Here is a 25,351-nt window from a genome sequence, read left to right as displayed (position 1 = left end):
AATCAACTAATACAGTTGTCAAACAATCGCGTGCACTTGTCACGCTAATACTGCAGGACCCACTCGTTTCAACAACTATAAAAAATGTTCGACAACTCTCCAAAGTTGTTGGACTGATAAATAGTTGTCGAAATCAACTAATACAGCTGTCAAACAACCGCGTGCACTTGTCACGCTAATACTGCGGGACCCACTTATCTCAGCAACTATAAAAGTTGTTCGACTACTCTTCGAAGTTGTTGGATTGCTAAATAGTTGTCGGAATCAACTAATACAACTGTCAAACAACCGTGTGCAATTGTCATGCTAATATTACGGGCCCCACTCGTCTCAGCAACTATAAAAGTTGTTCGACAACTCTACGAAGTTGTTGGACAGCTAAATAGTTGTCGGAATCAACTAATACAGTTGTCAAACAACCGTGTGCACTTGTCACGCTAATATTGCGGGAACCACTTATCTCAATAACTATAAAAGTTGTTCGACAACTCTACAAAGTTGTTGGAAAGCTAAATAGTTGTCGGAATCTACTAATACAGTTGTCAAACAATCGTATGCATATGTCACACTAATATTGCAGGACCCACTCGTTTCAGCAACTATAAAAATTGTTCGACAACTCTACAAACAGCTAAATAATTGTCGAAATCAACTAATACAGTTGTCAAACAACCGTGTGCACTTGTCAAGCTAATATTGTTGAACCCACTTGTCTCAGCAACTATAAAAGTTGTTCGACAACTCTCCAAAGTCGTTGGACAGCTAAATAGTTATCCGAATCAACTAATACAGTTGTCAAACAACCGTGTGCACTTGTCACGTTAATATTGCGGGACCCACTCGTCTTAGCAACTATAAAAGTTCAAAAACTCTCCGAAATTGTTGGACAGCTAAATTGTTGTCCGAATCAAACTAATACAATTGTCAAACAATCGTGTGCACTTGTCACACTTATATTGTGAGACCTACGCGTCTCAACAACTATTAAAGTTGTTCGACAACTCTACGAAGTTGTTGGACAACTAAATAGTTGTCGGAATCAACTAATACAGTTGTCAAATAACCGCGTGCACTTGTCACACTAAATATTGCGGGACCCACTAGTCTCAACAACTATAAAAGTTATTCGACAACTCTACGAAGTTGTTGGACAGCTAAATAGTTGTCGGAATCAACTAATACAGTTGTCAAACAACCGTGTGCACTTGTCACGCTAATATTGAGGGCCCCACTCATTTCAGCAACTATAAAAGTTGTTTGACAACTCTACGAATAAATAAATAATTGTCGGAATCAACTAACACAGTTGTCAACACAACTGTGTGTATTTGTCAAGCTAATATTGCGGGACTCACTCGTCTCAGCAACTATAAAAGTTGTTCGACAACCCTACGAAGTTGTTGGACAACTAAATAGTTGTTGGAATCCACTAATACAGTTGCAAACAACCGTGTGCACTTGTCACGCTAATATTGCGGGACCCACTTATCTCAGCAATTGTAAAAGTTGTTCGAAAACTCTCTGAAGTTGTTGGACAGCTAAATAGTTGTCGGAATCAACTAATACAGTTGTCAAACAACTGTATGGACTTGGTACGCTAATATTACGGGACCCACTCATTTCAGCAACTATAAAAGTTGTTCGACAACTCTACGAACAGCTAAATAGTTGTCGGAATCAACTAACACAGTTGTCAACACAACTGTGTGCACTTGTCAACCTAATATTGTGTGACCCACTCGTCTCAGCAACTATAAAAATTGTTCAACAACTCTACGAAGTTGTTGGACAACTAAATAGTTGTCGGAATCAACTAATACAGTTGTCAAAGAACCATATGCACTTGTTGCTAACTCGTCTCATCAACTATTAAAATTGTTTGACAACTCTAGGAACAGCTCATCAACCGTGTGCACTTGTCACGCTAATATTGTGGACCCACTCATTCTTTTCATTACCCTCCCCTCCACCCCCCCTCCACACACCCCGAGTGAAAGCAGCAGCTACTATTGATACACTACCAACCCTCTCTCCACCTTAAGCTTCTAGATTCTTCTATTTATAAATATCTATATTCATTCATTTCACCCAAAACTTTTTCCTCTACACTTTCTCCATTTTCTATGGCTTGTACTGCTGCTACTTGTACTACTCTTCTTTCTTCAAACCCTAGGGCTTCTGCTTTTGCTGCTTCATCCAATTTGCCTTCAATTTCTCAGTCAAAATTTGTTCCTTCTTCTTCTTCTTCCTCTTTCAATGGACTCCGTAACTGTAACCCTTTAGTTTCTCGTGTATCGCTTTCTCGCTCCAACAAATCTCGGTCATTCATCGTTCGCGCTTCTGTAAGTTACATTTTCAGCCATTTTACTGTTTTGTTAATGCTTTTTTTCTGTTTTGAGAATTTTGATGTTTTTTGAGGTTAGTACGGTGGGAGTGTTGTGGTAGCGTAGGGTTTAGCCGTAGATATCTGTCGTTGATTTCGTTCATTGCGTTTTGATTATCGCACTACCCTGAGGTTAGTAGGGTAGGAGTGTTGTCGTGCATTAGTTGTAGTGTGGTAGACTAGTAGTGTATGGTTTAGCCGCAGATATCTATCTGTCTTTTTGTCGTTTATTGTGTTTTGATTATTGAACTATTAGTAGGATAGGAGTCTGAGGAGGGGAAAGTGTTCGGGGAGTTAGAGAGGTTGTTTCTAGAAAGACCTATTTTTCTATTTTCTTAATGATATTTGTTTTGAGATTTTTGATGTTTTTTGAGGTTAGTAGGGTAGGAGTGTTCGTGCATTGGTCGTAGTGTGGTAGCATAGGGTTTAGCCGTAGATATTTGACTTTGTTGTCGTTTATTGCGTTTTGATTATCGCACTACCCTGAGGTTAGTAGGGTAGGAGTGATGTCGTGCATTAGTCGTAGTGTGGTAGCGTAGGGTTTAGCCGAAGATATCTTTGTGTTTTGATTATCGCACTACCCTGTGGCAGTGGCGGAGCCAAGATTTCCATTGAGGGGTTTGAGAAGTAAACATACAAATTTGCCGAAGGGTGTTCAACATCTACTATATATACATAAAAAATATTTTTAACTATGTAAAAATAGTAATAATTTTCCGATGATGAAGGGGGTTCCCCTGGATGAAAGGTGGCTCTGTCCCTGCCTTGTGGTTCCAACAACAACAATCACATACCCAGTAAAATCGCACAAGCGAGGTCTGTGGAGGGGAAGTGTACGCAGACCTTACCACTACCTCGGGGAGGTAGAGAAGTTGTTTCCAGTAAGACCTTCGGCTCAATTGTAGCAAATCCAAGTACATGCCCTACCCTGTGGTTGATCATTGTTTTTTATGGTAGATTCTGCACTGTCCCGTGTTTCCATATTATCTGCACTATGTTCTTCTTTGTACTTGGATTTGCTACACTTGAACCGAGGGTCTTTTGGGAAACAACTTCTCTACCTTCCCGAGGTAGTGGTAAGGTCTTCACGTACACTTTACCCTCCCCTGATCTCACTTGTGGGATATTTATTAGGTATGTTGTTATTGTTGATTTGAGGGGAAGGAGTATTTATCCATACTTACCGAATTGGGATATGTGAGAAGCTTGTACACTGCGGACAGCTTCCCACACAAGATGTATGTTGTATTTGTTGAGTCTAGTAGCAGTAATTTCACTCTTCACTGTAAGAAACAATATCCTAACAGTTTAACACTACTGGATTTTTATCTCACCCAATGTGAAAGATAAAAGATATATATGTCGTCATGTCTTATACTTGAAAGCTATGCTGCACGGACTTTTCAAAAGTGCCATGGGTAATATGTCGGATCCTTCAAAAGTAGTGCATTTTTGAAGGATCCGACATGTGCAGCAAAAGTTTTGGAGAGTCCGAGCAACTTAGCTCAAATGCTTTTTTCTACCTGAGTATGTTAGAACTTTCGTGGATGTGGCTTCGCAAGACAACTTAATAGAAAAGCATCTAACATCAACAGTATTGAAGCTAAATTTTGATGTCGAGGTTGATGATTTCTTAGTTGATCATTATGCTGTCTTGAAAAATTATGAGCGTATAGGGTTGTCAAATTTGTTGATTGGAAGGAGAAAGCCATAAGTATTAGGTGGATAGATCTCTTGAATGAGGAGTTAATGAGTGTACTTACAGGGTTGTCAAATTCTAGACATGTCTTTCTACATAAAAGATGTTAGATACTAATGAGACATAATCCGATCAACCATTTGTGTTAAATATAGATCTTAAAAATGTGTGTGTATATGTACTTTTATACTAAAAAATAGATAAATTACATTAGAAGACCAAGTGAAATAAACACACACTCTTATATTGTATTTTAGATTGTGAATTTCCATGGCCCCAACAATTTTCTTTTTGCTCTACTTTATATAAAAGGCGTTTTTCGTTGTTTCTGGATGGTAATTCATCTCTCTAATGTCTTCTTTTTGTTACTTATCCCAACAGAGTGAAGTCCCACTTGTTGGAAATAAGGCACCAGATTTTGAGGCTGAGGCTGTTTTCGATCAAGAGTTTATCAAGGTAATATATTGGTGTTAAGTGAATTGGCTGTATCAAATTATTAATTTTCAGTCCGAGATCCTCTGTGTGTTTGTGTTGTATTAAATTATTAATTGTCAGTCCGAGATCCTCTGTGTGTTTGTATTGTCTATGTACACGAGTTCCTTTTTCTCCTTATCAAATTAAGGATCTGCCACTTCTTTCATCAAAAAGAGAAAAGTTATCGGCCATTTCAGTTACTTGCTGCAAGAGTTTGTATCTTGCTGTGAGGAGATCGTCCAGTTTTAAGTACCGTATTCTTTTGGTTGACAAAAGAATAAAGATTACTTCAAGAATGCATGTTACTTGTTGACTAACCTCTTTTGAATAGCAATTAGTGAAGGAATCGAGATATTGAAAGAACCGAGTGCAGCAGAACTTCAATATTCAAAGTTTTCTTCGTTCATTTTAGGTTATATCAGATTTTGAAACAAAGTTTTCCAAGAACTGTAATAATTGCAAGGCATTCCTTTATCCAGTCATTCTGGACGGGTTTCTTGGCTAGTTATAATTGAAGAATGTTTCCTCTGCAGGTTAAACTTTCTGAGTATATCGGGAAGAAATACGTGATTCTCTTTTTCTACCCACTAGACTTTACTTTTGTTTGCCCGACAGGTCAGCTTGTTCGTAAAATCACTCAGCTGCTAGTTTCAATTAATTATAATTTTAACTGATTATGGTTGTTTCTGAATGCATTATTTTGATATAATCTATTGCATGTACTGTAGAGATTACTGCTTTCAGTGATCGTTATGAAGAATTTAAGAAGGTGAATACAGAAATATTGGGCGTCTCCGTAGACAGTGTGGTATGTCTTTATGCCTTTCTTTCCTTCAAAATTTTCCTCTTAAAGTGGTTGATTCGTTACTTGGAAAGTGTACCCAAATGATCTGTGCCTTGTTGTATTGAGCAACGTGCTATTAGAAGAAGAAATGGCATAGAACTAGCTTTAGAAATTATCGAGGGTATGCATAAACAATTGGAGATACAGTTGAATAAAGATAAGACGTGAATACTATATATTGCTGCAAGCGTAAAATGAAATTTGAACTAGACACATTACAAAAGAAATTGTAGTTGGAAACAAATATTATCTTAAATAACAAAGTGAACACATGTTAAAAGAAGTTGGAAAAAATGAGACTCTTGAACTGTGATTATGATCTTGTTATAGTTATCCACGCGATACCGTCGACAAAACATAGGCAATATGGAAGTACAATAAGTAAAGGTGCCCAGGGCTTTGGTCTAGTGTAAGAAGAACGCAGAACGGCACCCTAGGGTGTGGCCTAGTGGTCAATAAGGTGGGTTGAGAAGCATGAGCTCCCAGTTGAAACCCCAGCAGAGACAAAAAACACTAGATGATTTCTTCCCATCCGTCTTAGCTTTGGTGGACAGAGTTGTACCATTGTTGGTAGGAGGTGGCAAGTATTCCGTGGAACTAGTGGAGCTGCACGTAAGCTGGACCGCACACCACGGTTATCCCAAAAAAAGGGTGATGTTTAGCGAATGTCATGAGTTCAAATGCCAGCTAGCTATCGGTGTTCTTGGTTATTTAAAAAACAAAGAAGAATAAGTGAATGAAAGTAAATTTGGTTAGCAAGAAGTAACAGAATTTACTTGTAGATCAAGATTACGTATTGCTGGAGAACTTGTCTCAGTACAAGGCACAAATTAATACCAATTATTCGATTGTACTGATTTTTGTCATTGGTCATGTAAGCATGATTTTTTTCCTAACATTGTTGATCTCATGTATTCTTGTAGTTCTCCCACCTTGCCTGGGTCCAAACTGATAGGAAGTCTGGTGGACTTGGTGATCTGAATTATCCATTGATTTCAGATGTGACAAAGTCAATTGCAAAATCTTACAATGTTCTGATACCGGATCAGGTATGACCGTTGCTGTTTCCTAACAGAGTGTAGCTTTTAGACTTTTAACTGGTAAAGTTGGTGGAAGCCGGGGAAACAGCCTCTTGCAGAAGTGCAAGGTAAGGCCGCGTAGTATAGACCTTTGTGGTACAGCCCTTCTCCGACACAAAATGGAAATCTGCTATTATTCAGTTTTGCACCATTTTTCTACAAACATCAGAAAATGACTTGCATGATAGCGAAGATCAATCCATCTCAATTTACAAAAAGCATTCCTTGTGCATGCAACCCAAAAAGATGGAGAGACCACTCGCTCGAAGAAAACTCTTTTAGAGCTTGGTACCAGCCATGCCCCCTCTCCTTACAGTGGCTGAATGACCCCTTGACTCTGCAACAAGAGTCGCTCAAGTTTGCCACTTACTGAAGAGGCTTTGTGCAAGACAACTTCAATTTCACTCTAAAATTTATCAAGAACATGTTTGATTTTGCTGCATTTTGTGATGGGAACCGACTAGTATCTTCCAGTAGACGTGCCTCTGCCTCTGGATCTTCCCCATGGGTTCAATACTCCAAAATAAGCATGAAAGCGCGTTATCATTCGAAGTGGAATCAGCTCCCTTAAATTTCTCTTTTGTTGGTTTAGGGAATTGCATTGAGAGGACTTTTTATCATCGACAAGGAAGGAGTTATTCAACACTCCACCATTAATAACCTTGCAATTGGTCGAAGCGTTGATGAAACATTGAGAACACTTCAGGTAATAATATAACATATCGCAATACAAGTATCATTGTTATCGTCAGATAATCCGCTGCTTAGATGTACATAATCATTTTGTTTTTTTGCCACAGGCATTGCAATACGTTCAGGAGAACCCAGACGAGGTATGCCCAGCTGGGTGGAAGCCCGGTGACAAGTCAATGAAGCCAGATCCCAAGGGCAGCAAAGAATATTTTGCATCCATATAAGGGTCTGCAATATAGAGTCATTTGTTGTTAAAGTGAGGTTGTAGAGCTTCTGTATCTTTGAGTTTCAAGCATTTTTCTGAATAATGTAAGCACACCCCGAAGTTATGAACTTAACTCAAATTCTGAACTCGGATCATAAGTCCGCTTTGAGTTGCTTTTCCTTTAGCCGAGGTCTATTGGAAATAGCCTCTCTACCTCTCACGATAGGGGTAAGGACTGCGTACCCTACCCTCAAGCTCTACTCGTGAGATTACGCTAAATATATTATAGTTGTGGTTGGGCTCAAACTTCTATCTTTGAAGTTAGTCACTTGTGGTTGAGTTGTGCACGAATTGGTATATATGTACAAAAATATTGATGACAAATTTTCACAGGTTTTATTCATTCTCAATAGAGGAACTTAGAAGAGTTGGTAAAGCTCCAGTAACAACTTCACTGTAACATCAGCTACAATCGAAAACTTGAGAGTTTCTTAACTGATTATACAATGAAAACTAATAGCAATTGATAAACAAGAAACCACGAGAATAGTACTAATACTATGGGACACACACATGCCAATGATAACTTGTACCATCTTCTGAAGTAGACAATCAAGATCCAGTGAAACTAATTGTCGATGTTGACACAGGAAAATATACATAATCGACTTTGTCCCAAGGTACATTAGCAAGGGATCGGCACCCAAGTATATATTGAGCCACAGGGTCATTATGTTTCAGTTCACTGATGCTGATTGGTTGTCAATCCCAGTCAAGATATAGTGATTGTAGGCTTGTTCCACTCTAGTCCTGTAACAAGAGAACCCACAGCAACTGCCCTTTGGGTGCGCACAGGGTAAACCCCGCTCCTGTGCAATAGCTCGTAAATGACATAGGAGAGGTAACTCACCCTAGGCAGGCCCTGTGTGCAAGCTCGACCCAAAAGGCCAACCCCCCTGCTATCGCAGGCTTAGTTTCGGACATGAGACCTCCATTGCTGAAGTCCCAACCCAAACCATCCGCGCCACCCCAAAGGGTAATCATTTTATCTTTCTCATATTCTATACTTGACAGTATTGAACAAAAGTGTACAATATGCATCTTCACATTGGGGTTTCTACACGTTACATGTTGTCTAGTTAGGTCATGATTTTCTCACTTGCATTCTGCAAACCAAATAAAAAAAAAAAGACAACCCGGTGCATTAAAGCTCCCACTATATGTAGGGCCGGGGAAGGCCCCACTACAAGGGTGTATTGTATGCAGCCTTACCTTGCATTTCTGTCAGAATCTATTTTCAAGGCTTAGAACCCGTGACCTCCTAGTCACGTGGCAACAACTTTACTAGTTTACTCCACCTTTTCACTTGCACTCTGTAACTTTAGTCTAAAATCTCAGCTAGATGACTATAAGTTGAATTTCCCAGCTAACTGTGCTGTAAATTGAGTATAAATGAACTTAGAAGCTCAATGGCATGGTCATTATGAGGAATATACAACAGCAGAATAGTTGAGTAATATAAAAAATATGGTGCCCATTCGATATTTGCTAAAAAAGGGCAGCCCGGTGCACTAAAGCTCCCGCTATGCGCAGGGTTCGGGGAAGGGCCCCACCACAAGGGTGTATTGTACACAGCCTTAACTTACATTTCTGCAAGAGGTTGTTTCCAAGGCTTGAACCCGTGACCTCCTGGTCACATGACAACAATTTTACTAGTTACTCCAAGGCTCCCCTTCCCATTCGATATTTGCTATCTAAAAGATACAAATGTATACGTATATTTATACTCACCACGTTGGTCCATGCTTTACAGAGGTGTGCCATGCTATGAAACCATTCCCTTTTATCAACACGGACTACTCCCATATCAAATGGATTACAAAGCGGGGCTGTCTTCATTTGAATATGGTGCCTTCTTCACATCATTGTCCATGGCAGAACAAATGTATTCTGAGAATGGATGCAGTGTCTCAAAAATGTGGGGTCGAGTTTCATCGCCGCTGCAACCCAACATGTATTCTTGTTGAACATATGGAGACCTCTTGTGCTTCCAAGAAACTTCACCCTTTTCTTTAGTTCTGATGTTTCGCTGTTGAGGAATATTGTTTCGATTGCCATAATTTGGGATTCATTCGTCCGAGGCAATTCATAATCGTTGAGGATAATCGGTCTTTTCTCTTTAACCGCTTCACTCCGAGGCATATCTATTTGCCCATAGTAAAGATATCTCTTCACAAAGTTATCGCTCTTCATGAGAGACCTGTTAAAAGCAACTCATAAGTTTTAAAAGAATGAGAAAAGAAAGATGCGTTTTTTAACCTTGTCAGCGTCATCGCTTACTTGAGCACCTAGACTACAACAACAACAACATACACAGTGTATTCCCACCTAGTGGGGTCTGGGGAGGGTAAAATGTACGTAGTCCATACCACAACCTCCGAAGATGTAGAGAAGTTGTTTCCGATAGACCCACGACTCAGGATAAAGAGACAGCAAACAAAGTCGTAAAATAAATTCTACAAATCCTGTTCCTAGCTATAATATCCTGATATTCTATCAGGAATTCAACAATACCCTGTACAGTGAATCTTGAAATATTATATTCCTGGCTATATTTCTATCGGGTATCCTAAAATATCACGCAAAGTGAATACAACAACGTACCCAGTGTAATCCCGCAAGCTGGGTCTGGGGAGGGTAGAGTGTATGCGAACCTTACCCCTATCTCATAGAGACAAAGAGGCTGTTTCCGATAGGCCCTCGGCTTAAAATAAAGCATTTCCAAGCAAAATACCCAAAATTAGTTCAATCAAATTTGTTGACCGGAGAGCCTACATAGCACGTAAGGAAATACTTAAACTACAGTGTAAATCAATAAGAAGTTCTTTGACATTTGCAAGAATCTTCCCCTCAGTGAGAGTCCAAATTAAAGTGTGTTTCAGACAAAAAACGGACTTTCGTCAAGGAAGTTCAACTTGGCAAGTATCATTAGAGCAGTTTTCTACTAAAGCATAGGGCAGCTCGGTGCACTAAAGCTCCCGCTATATGCAGGATTCGGGGAAGGGCCACACCCAAGGGTGTATTGTACGCAGCCTTACCTTGCATTTCTGCCGGAGGCTGTTTCCAAGGTTTGAACCCGTGACCTCCTGGTCACATGGCAACAACGTTACCAGTTACTCCAAGGCTCCCCTTCTTCTACTAAAGCATACTATAAAGTAAATAAGTTAAATAGTGAATCAAGCAGGTTGCAGAGGTTTATACCCTTCCAACGTAATATGTAGTCAAACAGCTTTCGATGTAGTAGCATCCTCCTCACCGATATCTCATATCACAATGTCTTAGCCTGAGTATTATGGCTACCCCAACGGCGTCTACGAGCTCTCCTCTTTCTCCCATCCAGTTTCATCTTAGCTTTTTCCTTCAAGTCTCTTTCACCGCGTCTCTTGTACATCTTGAAAGTCATATTTCTCTCTTCAGCCATTTTCCTCACCTTTTCCGTAATCTCTGCAGCAATCTGTCTATTATATAGCTTCCTTAGACCCCTCATAAGCTTAGCAAACGTGTCCGGCTGAGGCATCAAGCCAGCATCCATCATATCTAAACAGTACGAACAAGCCTCTTTCACATGTCCATTTGAAAATAGCGCGTGAATCCAAATGGTCCACGCAGACACGTTAAGCTCACATCCTTTTGTCGTTATGCAACTCCAAACATCTTTACCGAGTTCAAGTTTTTCTGCTCGTAACAAAGAATTCAATAAGTCCTTCAAAGTACCGTATTGAGGAGCAGACAAAAGACCTCGTCCAATCATTTCTTTAAAGTGATCGCAAGCTTCTATTAAACGCCCTTCCTCGACAAAACCATTAATCATAACGATAAAAGTGTCAACCCCCGGACTTATCACACTTGCTTCTATTTCGTTCCATATTCGCACACCTTCGTCAATTTCCCCTAACTTACAAGCCAAACGAATCACTACATTATAGATACTAACATCAGGAGGTATACCGATCTTTTCCATTTCCTTCACGAGTTCCAAACACTCTTCCAACTCTTCCTTCTTCTCATGAGCCAACATTATATGCAAATACGTAGTCGAATTAGGATTATACCCTTTCCGCAACATATCATCCAAAAGTTCGTAACCTTTTTCAATCTTTCCCCATTTACAAAATCCACTTATCAAAGTAGTATACGTTACAACATCACCTTCACATCCGCTTCTCTCCATATCCAACAACACCCTCATCGCTTCCTCCATCTTATCCTGCAAACAAAGTCCTTGAATTACAATTGTATACGATGTCTCATTCGGATTACAACCTTTCCTTTTCATCTCCTGCAACAAATCAAACGCGTCAGCCATTTTCCTACACACTACATAACCATTAAGCAAATTGTTATAAACCACAACATCCGGCTCAAACCCGGCCTCCTTCATTTTCATCAACACGACTTTCGCCTCCATAACCTTCCCTTCTTTACACCAACCATACAACAACGATGTATAATGCTTAATCGATAACCTAAACCTAAATCCCATTTCATCAAACAACCTAGCCGCCTCTTTTACGCTACCATTTTTACACAATGCATCTAACAAACACCCAAACACATACTCATTTGGCTCAACACCATATCCACTCATCTCATCCAAAACCTCAACAGCCTTCTCCACCATCCTCCGCGAAGCGAATCGCCTCATTAACACAACAAACACATCAACAGTCAACAACTCAGGATTCTCATTCCTCATTTCATTAACAAGTGCCCATACAGTACCAAATTGTCTCATTTTACCTAAACTTTTCAACATTGCTTTATAAGCATCATGACTATGACTAAAACCAGGTTGTTTTGATGCCCATACAAAATACCTATACCCCAAATTACCTGAATCACCACAACGCATCAAGACTCTTTCTGTTAAACCATCGCGGACTACGACACCTGATTCTTGTAATGCTAGTTCAAGTTTTGGTATTCTTGAGTGGAATTTTTTCAAGATTCTGTAGATTTTCTCTACATCTGATGAAAACTCATCATGGGTGTTGCTTGAATGGTGAAAAGATTGAATCTTTGATGAAGTTTTGGGGTTTTCTTGAAGTATATGGAGTGAATAAACTGCACGAAAGGACAGTGATGAAGGCAAAAGAGTGAGGTTTTTCAACATCTTGGGAGATTTTGTGAAGTGGGGTTTTGGATTTTGGTTCAAATTATTGGGTTTTAGGGAGAAAAAATGAGTTAGAGAGGTGAAAGGGACAAGTGGATCCCACAATACAGTCGTTCAACAATTGTATTACTTGTCCTAACAACTATCGAACAACTTTGGACAGTTATTGGGATAATTTTTATAATTATTGAGATAACTTTTATAGTTGTTGGAGCGAAAGTATTATGAAAGAAACTGTGAAAAAAAGAATCATCGCTTTTATCTAATTTTTGATGAAATTTGAAGGACTTCCACTTGATTGACAAATTTATTTGTCGCTTTTAATTCAAAATTCTTAGTTTAGGAGTGTATCGAGAATAATTTTTCTACCTTACTTTCGAAGATAAAGTTAAGGTCTACGTATGTTCTGGCCTCCGCAGCTCTCACTTTATTAGAATACGGATATGTTATTCTTACTTTTGGATTTTGAGACACTCTTTCAAGGGTGGATTTTGAGCCGGTTTCTATTAGAAACGACCTTTCTGACTCACTTATTGAGGTAAATGTAAGTTCTGCGCACGTCTTTATTTTTCACAGACCCTACTTTATTGGAATGCAAATATGTTATTGTTACTTTGGGATTTTGAGGTACTCTTTTAAGGGTGGATTTTGAGCTATTAGAAACGACCTTTCTGACTTTCTTATTGACGTAAATGTAACTTCTGCGCACTTCTTTATATTTCACTGACCCTACTTTATCGGAATGCAAATATGTTGTTGTTACTTTGGGATTTTGAGGTACTCTTTTAAGGGCGGATTTTGAGCTATTAGAAACAACCTTTCTGACTCGCTTAGAGGTAAATGTAAGTTCTGCGTACCCTTTATTTTCCATAGACTCACTTGATCGGAATACACTGAATATGTTATTGATTTTGGATTTTTTTTTGGGTTGGGGGGTTGGGGTGGGGGGGGGGGGGGGGGGGGTGCAGGTATTGGTGGTTGGTGTTAATATGGTTTGGGCTTTAGATAATAGGACTTAAGTTTTGAAGGGAAGTTATATTGGCCCAATGTAGTTGGGCTAGAATTGTGCGCTAAAGCCCAAACAAAATTTAGTAGCTGTTTTAGAGAGTTGTATTCGGGGTAAAAAAACCACGTCTAAAGTATTCGATGTTTCGAGTTTTATAATTGAACCATCAGGCGTATCATCGTTTTCTGCTTGAAATATCACTAACTATTTATCGAAATGCACTTCAACGATCAGTTGCTTATTTTTCCTATCTGAATGATAGTGATATTTCTGGTAGAAAAAAGAAGTAACTGATAGTTGAGACGTGTTTTGACAAATAGTCGGTGATAGTTATATATATAAAACTTACACATTTACTAGTTTAAATATGAAACTCGAAAATTCAAAATACTTTAAATGTGTTTTCGATCTTTCACACTTTTACTCCATTTGGAGTTTATATGGTTGGGCTAGATGATAGGAAGTTATAGTTGGCCCAATGTAGTTGGGCTGAAATTTGAGCTACAGCCCAAACAAAATTATTTTGCTGGGTTAGCCCATATATGCTTGGGATACTTATCAATACGTATGATTTGATCAAACTTATTTATCAATATGATCGAAATATATAAAATTTATACACTGATTAAGAGTATTATATGTATGTTACACTTAAATATAATACACACACATATATATATACTCGCTATTGTCCAATCCAACCTCACCCGGCTCGTTTTCTCTCGCTGGAGTTTGTCGGTGTTTCAATTGGTCGTTGGAAAATCGATGTTGCTTCATCGGACTTTGTTGAATTTCGACTGAATTTAGTGTTGTTCCCATATAATTTGAAAACACACTTATTGGATCCAATCGACTTGACATACAATTGATGTCTTCACGTATTACATACACATACATTCAACTTCTGCTTTAAAAAATGCATACACACACATATATATAATTGGCTACACTTACATACATATAGTTATAGTTAGATATTGCATCTACGTAATTTTTATTTAGAATGATATATTGTGTGCACGTTCATACAATATATTTTAGTATGTCTTAAAACTAATATTACTTTGTATTGAAATATCACAAAAAATTCGCATATTACAAAAATAGGCCCTAAAACGTTACTTAAGTAAATCCTTTTTATTCAAAAAAAAAATATCAAATCTTATTTGGATTTTTCTTTTTTCATGTTTATTCTTGAGTTAAAATTTATTATCATTTTCATTAACTAATTATTTAATAACTTATTTTCAATTATAGAATTATTACCATAAAATGTGGCATGTGGCATCACATGATTCATTCTCTTATCATTTTAATTTTGAGGACATATTTCTAGGTATAAGATCAAAATGTTTAAAATTATTTTCTTTTTAAATACATAGAATAAAATTCTCCAATTTCAAAATCATATTTTCGTGGACAGAGCGTTTTCCTCGAATGATCTTATATTGCATGAATACAAATCAATCGAATTTTTCCAATACAAACATCAGACGTTGGATAAAAAATTTTAAAATATAGTATCATGTTTTTTAAATAATTCAAATCGAAGCAATTGAATGTCTGGCTCGAATATATTTGAGTTGATTACAAAGGATCTTAGTTTGGATAGTAAAATAGATAATAAATATATTGATGTATATCACATGTATATATACCCACCTATTGCGGTCATTATTATGTTGACCAATTGCCTAATTCCCTTAATCCAAATGATTAAATAATTAATCATTATATGATAAAGATTACGAACCAAAAACTATTTATATAATCAAATCATTTATATATGTAACTACCAAAAATCTAAATTTATATATACATAACTTATACTATCATTGTGTATAACTAATTTTTTTGCAATATTTATATAATTGATTTCAGTGGCGGAGTCAGGATTTTCATTGAGGGGGGTCAGAAGTAAACATATGAACTAGCCGAAAGTGAGTTCAACATCTACTATATATACATAAAAAATATATATATATATGTAAAAATAATATAAAAATAGTATAATTTTTTGTCGAGGAAAGTTCAAATGAATCTCCCGAATGAAAGACGGCTAAATAGGATTTTCAAAGCGTGGATTCTGAATTTAGTGAGACTCTAATACGAATACCGATATGGAAATAAAAACAAAAATGATTGATTCCAAACGGTTACTGCTATTTAATATATGATAAAATATATGATGAGAACAGTTAGGGTTTTCATTATTATTTAATAAAAATATTATAGTTTGCAGATTTGCTTAATGAAAAAGAGACAAAATTGTTTGTTGCCACTTACATGCACAAAATTATGTATCTTAACAGATTCAAAATTAAATTTTCAGTAATTATACAAAATATTAAAATTTTCTATAATTAAACTCTAAACTACCAAGATTTATGTTATTGGCCAAAAAAAAAAAAAGTTATAGGAGCACTTTCTTGTATGTTAATTTGAAAAGTAAATAATTGTTCTAGACCCCTTTAAATCATTTACTAGAAACTTATAATAAACATTTTATAAATTTAATTATCAATTTAACATATCCACCAATCAATCACCCATAAGCGTCTCCAATAATATACAAAATTAATATACAAAATCAGAATCTTGATATAAAGAACATGGCAAATTATAATACACAATTTTTTCTTGTATATATATATATATATATTTTTTTTTTTTTTTGAATTTTTTTTTTCAATATATAAGCATGTTAGTGTGATACATTCAAAGGCAAAAATGCCTCACCAAAAAGGGACACACTAATAAAATACATACACCAAAACATAAAATAATATTTCAACAAACCTAACTCTAAATTTATAGTTTTTTTTTTTTCAAATATGTTTGTTGCAATTTTGAGATATTAAATCTCACAAAATACTTTTTTTTTCATGCAACAAAAACCTAGAGCAACATCACCATAACGAAAAGACCTTCCTCTAAATAATAACGATATGATGATCCAGAGATACGTATGGTACTATATATTATATATACCGATCGAAATATATATCTAAATACTAAGCAAATTAAAATATACTAGTTAAATCTTTGAACTTCTTCATCCCATATTAAGTTTGATGTGATTTCATCTGTTTCTGGTACATGTTCCTGTAAATAAAAAGAGAATTAAAACAAAAATAATATAACATATTAGAAAAAAAACACTTCAATTAAATATTAATTTCTTCATCTACCATTAAAAGATCAAATTAACAAATTCCTCCAATTATTTATCAAATATTATGTATCTTTATGAAGAAAAAAATTTATCTTCATTAGTTATATCGAGAACTAATTATGTGTTTCGACAGACTCAAAATCGAGATTTTCTGTAATTAAATTTTAAACATTTGAAATTTATGTTGTTAGCCAAAATCCCTTTAAGAGGTGGAGCCCCTTTGGAAGTTTGAACACTACATAAATTCCAAATTTATTAAACTAGTAGTTTAAAATTTGTACTTTCCAAGATGAAGAATGTCAAATGTATATTTTAATAAAGATATTTAGATATGATTTAGTTGAAATTTGAAAAAGTAAAAAAAAAAAACTTTGAAGTTAAGTAAAAGATGAAAAAGGACTTTTGAAAGTTGGAACATGAAAATATACAAACACATATTTCAAATCATTTTCAAAAAGTAGTTGTAAATATTTACTTATTTATTAAATTAAGATAAAACTAATTGATTCTCTTTTCAATTTTACCCCTCCCAAATAAGTTTATAAGTTAAAAATAAAAAATTCATTTTCAAAGCAGTGGATAAATGCTCATCTTATATTTATAATGTCTTAAAAGACATGTAACGAATCCTTTTCAAAAAATATTTGTTCATTTATCAAATCAAGATAAAATTAATTAATTTTCTTTTTTCAATTTTACCCCTCCTAAACAAGTTTTACAAGTTAAAAAAAAAAAAACTTTTTCAAAGCAGTAGATAAATGATAAATTAGTAAAACTACTCAGCTTATTTATGACGTCTAACGAAACCGAACAACTAATTTTTTTCAAATTTGAATTTTACATAGATTATTAATTAAGAATGTCAAAAATCATGTTTTAATTTTACTAAAAACAATTTTAAAAAATTAGTCCATAATTACTACCACTATAAAAAAAAATAATGTTTAATTTAATTAATTAAAATTAATTACCTCAAGTTGTTTGACTAATTGTTGTGCTGTTGGTGCAGACACAATAATACGACGTGCAATTGGAGAAATAAAACCTTCATCAACTGCCTTATCAAGAAAACTTAATAATGAATTATAATACTCCTCCACATTTAATAATCCCACCTGCATAAACTACGGGTTCAGCAAAACTCAATAATAATTTTAAAATAAAAAACACTAAAATAATTTCGATGATTGAGACAATCTTTATAGTCAATTACTGCCTCTGAAACTCAAGAATAACGAGGTCTTTTTATCGATATATATTTAAATACTAGACGTAATTTGCTTGACGTACGAACCCCACCTGCATAAATTACGAGTTCAGCAAAACTCAATAGTTTTAAAATAAAAATACTAGAATAATTTCGATGATTGAGACAATCGTTAGTCAATTGTAGCTTCTGAAACTCAGAAATAAAGAGGTCTTTTTATCGGTTTCTGTTTATATGCTCGACTTAATTCGCTTGGCGTACGACTCTTGAATTTGTGAATAAATACAAGTATATATCTATTTAAATATGTATAAATTATGGTATAGTTATACATTTGGAAGATTAATTCAAAATGTTTACATGTACAAAAACTATAGACATGTAATATATACACACTATGTTATGTGTTTTATTAGAAGTATATCAATTATATTTTTTTGGGTAGACGACTATTTATGTCAACTTTTCCTACAATTAACATAGAGTAAAGAATCTAGTATCCCTCAAAAATAAATATAACGTATTTAGTTATCCTTTTTAGTTGACGTGACACCTTTGACGTGGATCCCATTTTACGTAATAAAAATGTCATTTCACCATAAAAGAGTAACAAAAAGACGCTAAAATGGAGTTCAGGAGGGTAATAGGACCCCTATGAAGTTGGAATATGTCGTAACAACTTTAACCATAGTTCGAAAGTACTGAATGCTTATCTCATTAATATATTCAGAACTTAATAAGCTATATTATTTTCTAAAATATTAGTTAGATCACATTATAATATCCAAGTAAATGTATCCTTCTTATGACTAAAATTTTCCTATATATATTATATATATTTCTAATTGTGTATAATTTTACCATTGAAAGGGGTATCATAAAGCATGATTAATGATTAATAGCAGTATTATCTTTCCATGTGAACCAAATATTAAGGATTACGTGCTTTGATACTTTCTTAATTTGATAAGTTTTGTTGACTTGAAAAAGAAAAAATCTCACAAATAATAATAATGATAATAATAATAATTTATTTTAATATAAGTACTTAAGAATGTGAAAAGATGGTATGTTGAGAAACATGGTGACACAAAATGTCAAGATCCACATTTTCAATTCACAACTTGAGTTGACAAATAAAGATAAATGGGAGTTGAAATCTTGAAAATTTGAAATTCTTATATATAATAATTAACATATTCAGTGTATTCCGGCAAGTTAAATCTGATTAGGATATTATTTACGTAACTTTACTCATATCTTACGAAGACAGAGAGGTTGTTTTTGAAAGACTATCGGCCCAAATAAAGCAATTTAAAGCAGGTTCGAAAAGAAAAAAACTGTATCGAAGACAAAACTAGAATGATATCAACGTCAAATAATACAAGATACCTAAAAGAAGATGTAATATGAAAATGACTAAACACTTTTTTGTTGAGAAAAAAATCATATTTTTTTCTTCTTTGGAGAATGATTACATGGAGGAATATTAATCTTAGTCAAAAGTGATAAATTTCATGGTAAGACCAACTTTGGATAGCAAATTTTCACCAAATTCTTGATTTCTTTTGAAATTTCATTAAAAGACTTTACCTTAAAACATTCCATCATTAAGTATTAATTTGTCAAAATCTTACTTAAGCATATCTTTTTGTGCCATGACATAAGTATGACATGGAGGGGCGGATCGAGCAGCATATATAAGAGTTCATCTGAATTCAGAACTTTTTTAAGCCTAAAAAGTTACATAAGTAAAGTCGGGGGAGGATAATGTCCAACCTTGACCTTACCTTATGAAAGGTAGAGGTCGTATTCTTAATTCATATAGTTAAAATTCTGAATCCGACTCTAATGACATCATCAATATGCTTATGGCAACATGTTTCAATTTGTATTTATACACTTTATATACACATTATATACACTTTTATAGCAAAATTATATACACCAATGTAATCCCACAAGTAAAGTCGGGGGAGGGTAATGTCCAACCTTACCTCTATCTTATGAAGGTAGAGGCCGTGTTCTGAATTCATAAAATTAAAATTATGAATGTGACTCTGATGACATGATCAATATGCTTAGGGAAACATGTTTCAATTTGTATTTATACACATTATATACACTTTTTAGAGCAAAGTTATATACCGATTATATACACCAGCGTAATCCCATAAGTAAAGTCGGGGGAGGGTAATGTCCAAACTTGCCACCACCTTATGATGGTAGTGACCGTTTTTTAAATTCAAAAAGTTAAAATTCTGAATCCGACTTTGGTGACACGATCAATATGCTTATGGCAACATGTTTCAATTTGTATTTATACAGTTTATATACACTTTTAAGAGCAAAGAAGGATAGATTTCTCACAGGTTTACGGTGGATTCCAAGTTGAGCCCATGTAATGACTTCAAGAAGTTCTTCAAGTGTCCCATAACCACCTTAAAATTACACAAAAAAAGTTAAAAAGTTTAATGTATCATGTATATATAATGTGTATAATGAATCCGATATACACGTATCACATGGAACTTTAAAGAGTTCGAGCAACATAACGTACCAGGAAGGGCAATGAAGGCATCAGCTTGCCTAGCCATTTCAGCTTTCCTTTGATGCATGCCAGAGACTGTTCTAACTTCTCCAATCGTTTCGCCCGTTATCTGTTAGACATGAAAGAAGTTACGTTGCTCAGACACTTCAAAAATGTTGACCTTCATGGAAATCCGACACGGTGCAACATTATGTTTGGAGTTAAGACAACATAGTTTCTATAAATTAAAGTACAAATTGTTCAATAATTGTTAAAAGTTGACACCATGTCTAAAAAAATGTAAAAGAAATTTACACTATGATTATTATTATTACCTCTCTAGGCATGAGAGTCCTTGGAATCACCCTGTAAGTTCCAAAAAAAAAAAAAAAACATAACATAGATTAATAAAAGTGTGAGAATATCATAAAAGTAAAAGTATACATACACATATTTACTGCAAAAAACAACGTTTCTCGAATTTTTCAAAAATATCGACAAATGCACGTCAGATCCTCAAAAAGTAGTACTCTTTCCGTTTCAGTTTGTTCGTCTTAGATTTTTTTTAGTCTGTTCCAAAAAAACGTCTACTTTTATGGCATTTCTTTAGGTCTAATTTTTCATGTTACATGTTTAAAACCACGTGATTAGAAGACATCTTAGTACATTCCATAGAGACGGAGCCAAAATTGCTACTAAGGGGGTTCAACATCTATAATATATACATAAAAATTATTTTAATCATATATTAATAATATAATTTTCCATCGAAGGGCCCTATTACTAGGTTGGCTCTGCATCTAAGATTGTACATACTTCCGTTTAAAACCACAAGCTTTTTTGAAGTTTTTTATACTTTTTTAAACTCAACGTCAAGTCAAAGCCTTATCGGTCCTAATCCAGGGGTCTATCGAAAACAAGCTCTCTACTTCACCTGAGGTAGTGGTACGATCTGTGTACACGCTACCCTCCCAGACCCACACTCGGTATGTTGTTGTTGTTGAACAGCAAGTCAAAACCATACAAATAAATTAAAAGGGAGTACATTTTTTTGGATAATCCAATGCGAACGTGATATATTTTGGAATACACTCGGTATGTTATTGTTGTTGTCGAACGTCAAGTCAAAACCATACAAATAAATTAAAAGGGAGTACATTTTTTTAGATAATCTAATGTAAACATGATATATTTTTTAAGAATCCGAACAACGTAAGCATAAGCAGAAAGCACAAATAAAGAAAACATGTTGTTTGTTGTGGTAAGTAAATTAGCAAAATTAGTATACTGTCCCATTTAGCAAAGATTTGGAAAATGCTTTTAATCAGTGCCTAAAAGGCTTTTAACTTTATGCACATATTATCCTTTTGGTCCTTGTGACAGACATTCCCACAGACCAAAATGAACTTAAAGGCCATACCACAAAAGACACTTTTGTAAGATTACTTTTTGTTACTGTAAAAAAATAAATAAAAAAATAAAAACAGATGTACACAGTACATTTCACATGTTAAGAAGCTGTTCACTATAAGAGAAACAAAAGGATTGTTTTTTTGTTTCTTTAATAGATACCCCCACCCCCACCCCTACCCCACCCCCACATTACTTTAATTATCAAGAAACCAACATTTGATCCAATGATGTCTGCCTTTGAGGTAGTATACAAGAACACATTTCATTGAGAAATGAGAAATAAAATTACACTCTTTCATATTATGCTTGAGACAGTGGCGAAATCAGAATCTTTTACTAAGGGATTCAGAAGTAAATATATGAATAAGTTAAAGAGGGTTAAAAGATAATTTTAACCATATATAAATATTATAATTTTTTATCTAAAGAGGTTCGAGATAGTGACGGAGTCAGGGTTTTTATTAAAGGGATTCAGAAGTAAATATACGAACTAGATAAAGGGAATTCAACGTCAATGATATATACATAAAAAAAAAAATTTAACCATATATAAATAGTACTATACTTTTTCATCGAAGGGATTCAAATCCCTGAGCTAAAGATGGCTCTACCACTACCATAACATTTTATAACCACATAAATGTTATAATATAGACATGTTTCAAAATAACAAGTTTCAAGAGTCATGTTTGAGATCAAACTATATCACATATGAAGGAGAACCAAAAAACAAAGTAGTCCGACATACAAAACATCTTGTATTCAAGCTAGGATGAAGGAAAGGATCGAACCTAAAATGCTTTATGAGAGGCATTTTGACTAATTACTGAAGTTAACTTGAACAACTTAATTCAAAAATGTTAACTTTAGAGAATCTTTCTCATATTACTACCACCTAAAATGAAAAAATACGTCTTAAAACACCGATTAAATTAGTTCATGCACTTTTAAATATTAAAACAAATGAAACATAACAAGTAAAAATGATTACCCTAGAACATGGCGCCCACCATCATGAACTGCCTGAGAAACAAGACCCATAAGACCCACGCTTCCACCTCCATACACCAAATCAATACCTTTCTCCACCTTCAACAAAAAAACACAAGTAAAATCAAGAACTAGGACACGTGTCAACATCCCACTACACCATCATAATTTCATCAAATAAAAAAAATCTTACTACTAACACTAAACTCAAAAAAAGATTCACACACAATCAAGAAAACAAGCATGTAAACTAAGTGAGATGTGGAGATATACACAATGGTGAGAGAATCAAAATCTTCACGAGTTCAAAATATAAAGAGATAAATATTAAAAAAAAAGTCAAAAAGAACTCAACACTTGTATAAATAGTACTTATAATAATTTTTCGTCAAACGGAGTTCGAATGGCTCCAACCCTGAATACGAAAAAATTATTCCTGACAGATACCCAATCCTTTCTGGCTCCATCCTTGGAGACTACAAAAAGGTTCTTTCTGATAAACACTCGACCCTTTCTAACTCCATCCTTGAAGACTACAGAAAGGTTGTTTCTAATAGACACTCGACCCTTTTTGGCACCATCCTTGGAGACTACAGAAAGATTGTTTCTGATAGACATTAATTCGGTCCTTTCTGACTCCACTCTTGGAGACCGAAAGGTTGTTTCTGATAGACACTTGGCCCCTTCTGGCTCCATCCTTGGAGACTAAAGAAAAATTGTTTTTGATAGACATTCGGTCCTTTCTGACTCAACTCTTAGAGACTACAGAAAAGTTGTTTCTGATAGACACTTGGCCCTTTCTGATGAGACTACAGAAAGATTATTTTCAGTAGACATTCGGCAAGACAACTAAACATAATAGTGTATATTTTATGATACAAACAAAAAAAAAAAAAAGACATAAAATCATGAAAAGGAGTGTGAGTGAATATAGACCTTGAAGAGGGGGTCATGATATCAAAGTGGCACGTTTGGCTCCTTATGAAAAGGGAAATTTTTTATTTTTTCTTCTAAAAATTATTTTTTGGTAGTGACCCCATAAACTAAGATCATGCAAGAAGACTGCTCAACTTATAGACATGTTACAGCTAGCAACAATTTTTTGTTTACTCTTTTCTATCATGCCAAACAAAAGATAAATCCTACATTGAAAAACTTGTCGTAATTCCAATTTACTAAAGCTCTCGATATGTACGCAGTTCAAGAAGTATGAAAGTTTAGTAGAATAGAAAAACCCCATGTTGGAAAATTTTGTTAGGGTTATGAAAAATGTTGAACAAAAATCTCAAAACTTCAAAAGAGGTTCTTGATTTCAATAAAATTATATTTTGTCAACCTGAATATAGAGGCATAATGAATAGAAACGCCACCCCCACCCCCACCCCCCACCCCCACCACCCCCATGTTGATGATTTTGTTAGAATCATGGAAAATGTAACACAAAAAAAAATGAAACAAAAACTCAAAATGGGGTTTCTTAGTTTCATGCATTTTTCAGCTTACATTACATCAAAAAAAAGAACAAAAACTTTCTCATTCTTGAAACCAAAAATAAAATAAAATAAAATAAAGAAGATAGAATATAAATTTTGTTACAAACATGAAAAAATGAAACACAAAATGGGGTTTCATAATTTAAAGCATTTTTCACCTTACATTACAAAAAGAATAAGATTTTTATTTAATAAATTAAAAAAAAAAGAAAACAAAAAAATAGATTATATTTTACCAGTTGTTTTCCTAATTCAGTAGCAGCTTCTTGATAACTAGTTTTTTTTCCAGAACTACTTCCACAGAAAACGCAAATTCTCTTAAACTTTGATGATTTTTTCTCTTCTTCCATTTTTTTTCTTTTTTCTATTTTTGTCTTATCTCTCTCTCTAAATATTTATATATTTATATTTGTGTGTATATATGTGAATAATGATTGATTTAGACAAAAAGGAATGTTAGGAAGGAGAAGAAGGTGGAGGATTTTGGGAATGAATGAGAATAGAACAAAGGCAAAGTTTCTTTTAAATTTTATGATATGATGAGGAGAGATATATAGAGTATTTATAGAACCCATGTTTGATTTTAGAATATGTTAGTCTTATATGTTTTATCGGAGATTTATCGAAAATAATTTTTCTATCTTTATATGATGAGCTATGTTAGAGTTTATGATCCAAATTCTGTTGATCCAACCCTGAAAAATTTGCGGTGCGATCCATGTTTGTGATTTTTTATGGGGTCTGTGGTAGTAGTCCCTATGGTATGGACCTGTATGTTTTTTGACCTATGATTTATTTATACGTACGTATTATATATAAATGTAATTAGTGAGTTGATTCGTACGTTCAGAAAATACGTCATTCTCTTCACTGTATTCTCTATCCATTATAGAAAAATTTCTCTGTCTCTGTTCGTGATTTTTCCCGCAAGAATTTTTACGTCAATTTGTGTATTCATCTTGTTTTGCTTTTACTTGGGGTTTGCTT

The 25,351-nt window shown here is 34.6% G+C and overlaps 3 protein-coding genes across 3 annotated transcripts; 1 reads left to right on the top strand and 2 right to left on the bottom strand.

Annotated features, from left to right (window-relative positions):
* The first annotated feature begins 1,797 nt into the window (after positions 1–1,797).
* LOC107846522 (2-Cys peroxiredoxin BAS1, chloroplastic) lies at positions 1,798–7,683 on the top strand. The gene is made up of 7 exons (XM_016690890.2): positions 1,798–2,342; positions 4,464–4,538; positions 5,090–5,171; positions 5,285–5,364; positions 6,324–6,449; positions 7,072–7,185; positions 7,280–7,683. The coding sequence occupies exons 1-7, from the start codon at positions 2,124–2,126 to the stop codon at positions 7,394–7,396; spliced, it is 813 nt and encodes a 270-aa protein (XP_016546376.1). The 5' UTR covers positions 1,798–2,123; the 3' UTR covers positions 7,397–7,683.
* A 1,107-nt stretch (positions 7,684–8,790) lies between these two features.
* On the bottom strand, positions 8,791–12,723 carry LOC107846501 (pentatricopeptide repeat-containing protein At3g49730). Its single transcript, XM_016690884.2, has 2 exons — positions 10,639–12,723; positions 8,791–9,637 (listed from the first exon to the last, which is right to left on the bottom strand). Exon 1 carries the CDS (start codon positions 12,548–12,550, stop codon positions 10,706–10,708), a length of 1,845 nt encoding a protein of 614 aa, XP_016546370.1. The 5' UTR covers positions 12,551–12,723; the 3' UTR covers positions 8,791–9,637; positions 10,639–10,705.
* A 3,688-nt stretch (positions 12,724–16,411) lies between these two features.
* On the bottom strand, positions 16,412–24,856 carry LOC107857241 (cytokinin riboside 5'-monophosphate phosphoribohydrolase LOG7). Its single transcript, XM_016702170.2, has 7 exons — positions 24,601–24,856; positions 22,873–22,970; positions 20,804–20,834; positions 20,499–20,598; positions 20,309–20,379; positions 17,703–17,846; positions 16,412–16,661 (listed from the first exon to the last, which is right to left on the bottom strand). The coding sequence occupies exons 1-7, from the start codon at positions 24,712–24,714 to the stop codon at positions 16,590–16,592; spliced, it is 630 nt and encodes a 209-aa protein (XP_016557656.1). The 5' UTR covers positions 24,715–24,856; the 3' UTR covers positions 16,412–16,589.
* Positions 24,857–25,351: the final 495 nt, after the last annotated feature.

Source organism: Capsicum annuum, chromosome 8 (genome assembly GCF_002878395.1).
Source record: "Capsicum annuum cultivar UCD-10X-F1 chromosome 8, UCD10Xv1.1, whole genome shotgun sequence".
Classification (NCBI taxonomy): domain Eukaryota; kingdom Viridiplantae; phylum Streptophyta; class Magnoliopsida; order Solanales; family Solanaceae; genus Capsicum; species Capsicum annuum.
The sequence above is the reverse complement of the archived record's forward strand: the minus strand, read 5'-3'. Positions and strand labels throughout refer to the sequence as shown.

Bases quoted from the DNA above. Each gene is read 5' to 3' on its own strand.
- LOC107846522 (XM_016690890.2), top strand. From the start codon at position 2,124: ATGGCTTGTACTGCTGCTACTTGTACTACTCTTCTTTCTTCAAACCCT. The intron at 2,343-4,463 runs GTAAGTTACATT...TTATCCCAACAG, and splicing joins CATTCATCGTTCGCGCTTCT to AGTGAAGTCCCACTTGTTGG. The intron at 4,539-5,089 runs GTAATATATTGG...TTTCCTCTGCAG, and splicing joins TCGATCAAGAGTTTATCAAG to GTTAAACTTTCTGAGTATAT.
- LOC107846501 (XM_016690884.2), bottom strand. From the start codon at position 12,550: ATGTTGAAAAACCTCACTCTTTTGCCTTCATCACTGTCCTTTCGTGCA.
- LOC107857241 (XM_016702170.2), bottom strand. From the start codon at position 24,714: ATGGAAGAAGAGAAAAAATCATCAAAGTTTAAGAGAATTTGCGTTTTC. The intron at 22,971-24,600 runs GTAAAATATAAT...TTTTTGTTGAAG, and splicing joins CTGAATTAGGAAAACAACTG to GTGGAGAAAGGTATTGATTT. The intron at 20,835-22,872 runs GTAATCATTTTT...TGGAACTTACAG, and splicing joins GGTGGGCGCCATGTTCTAGG to GGTGATTCCAAGGACTCTCA.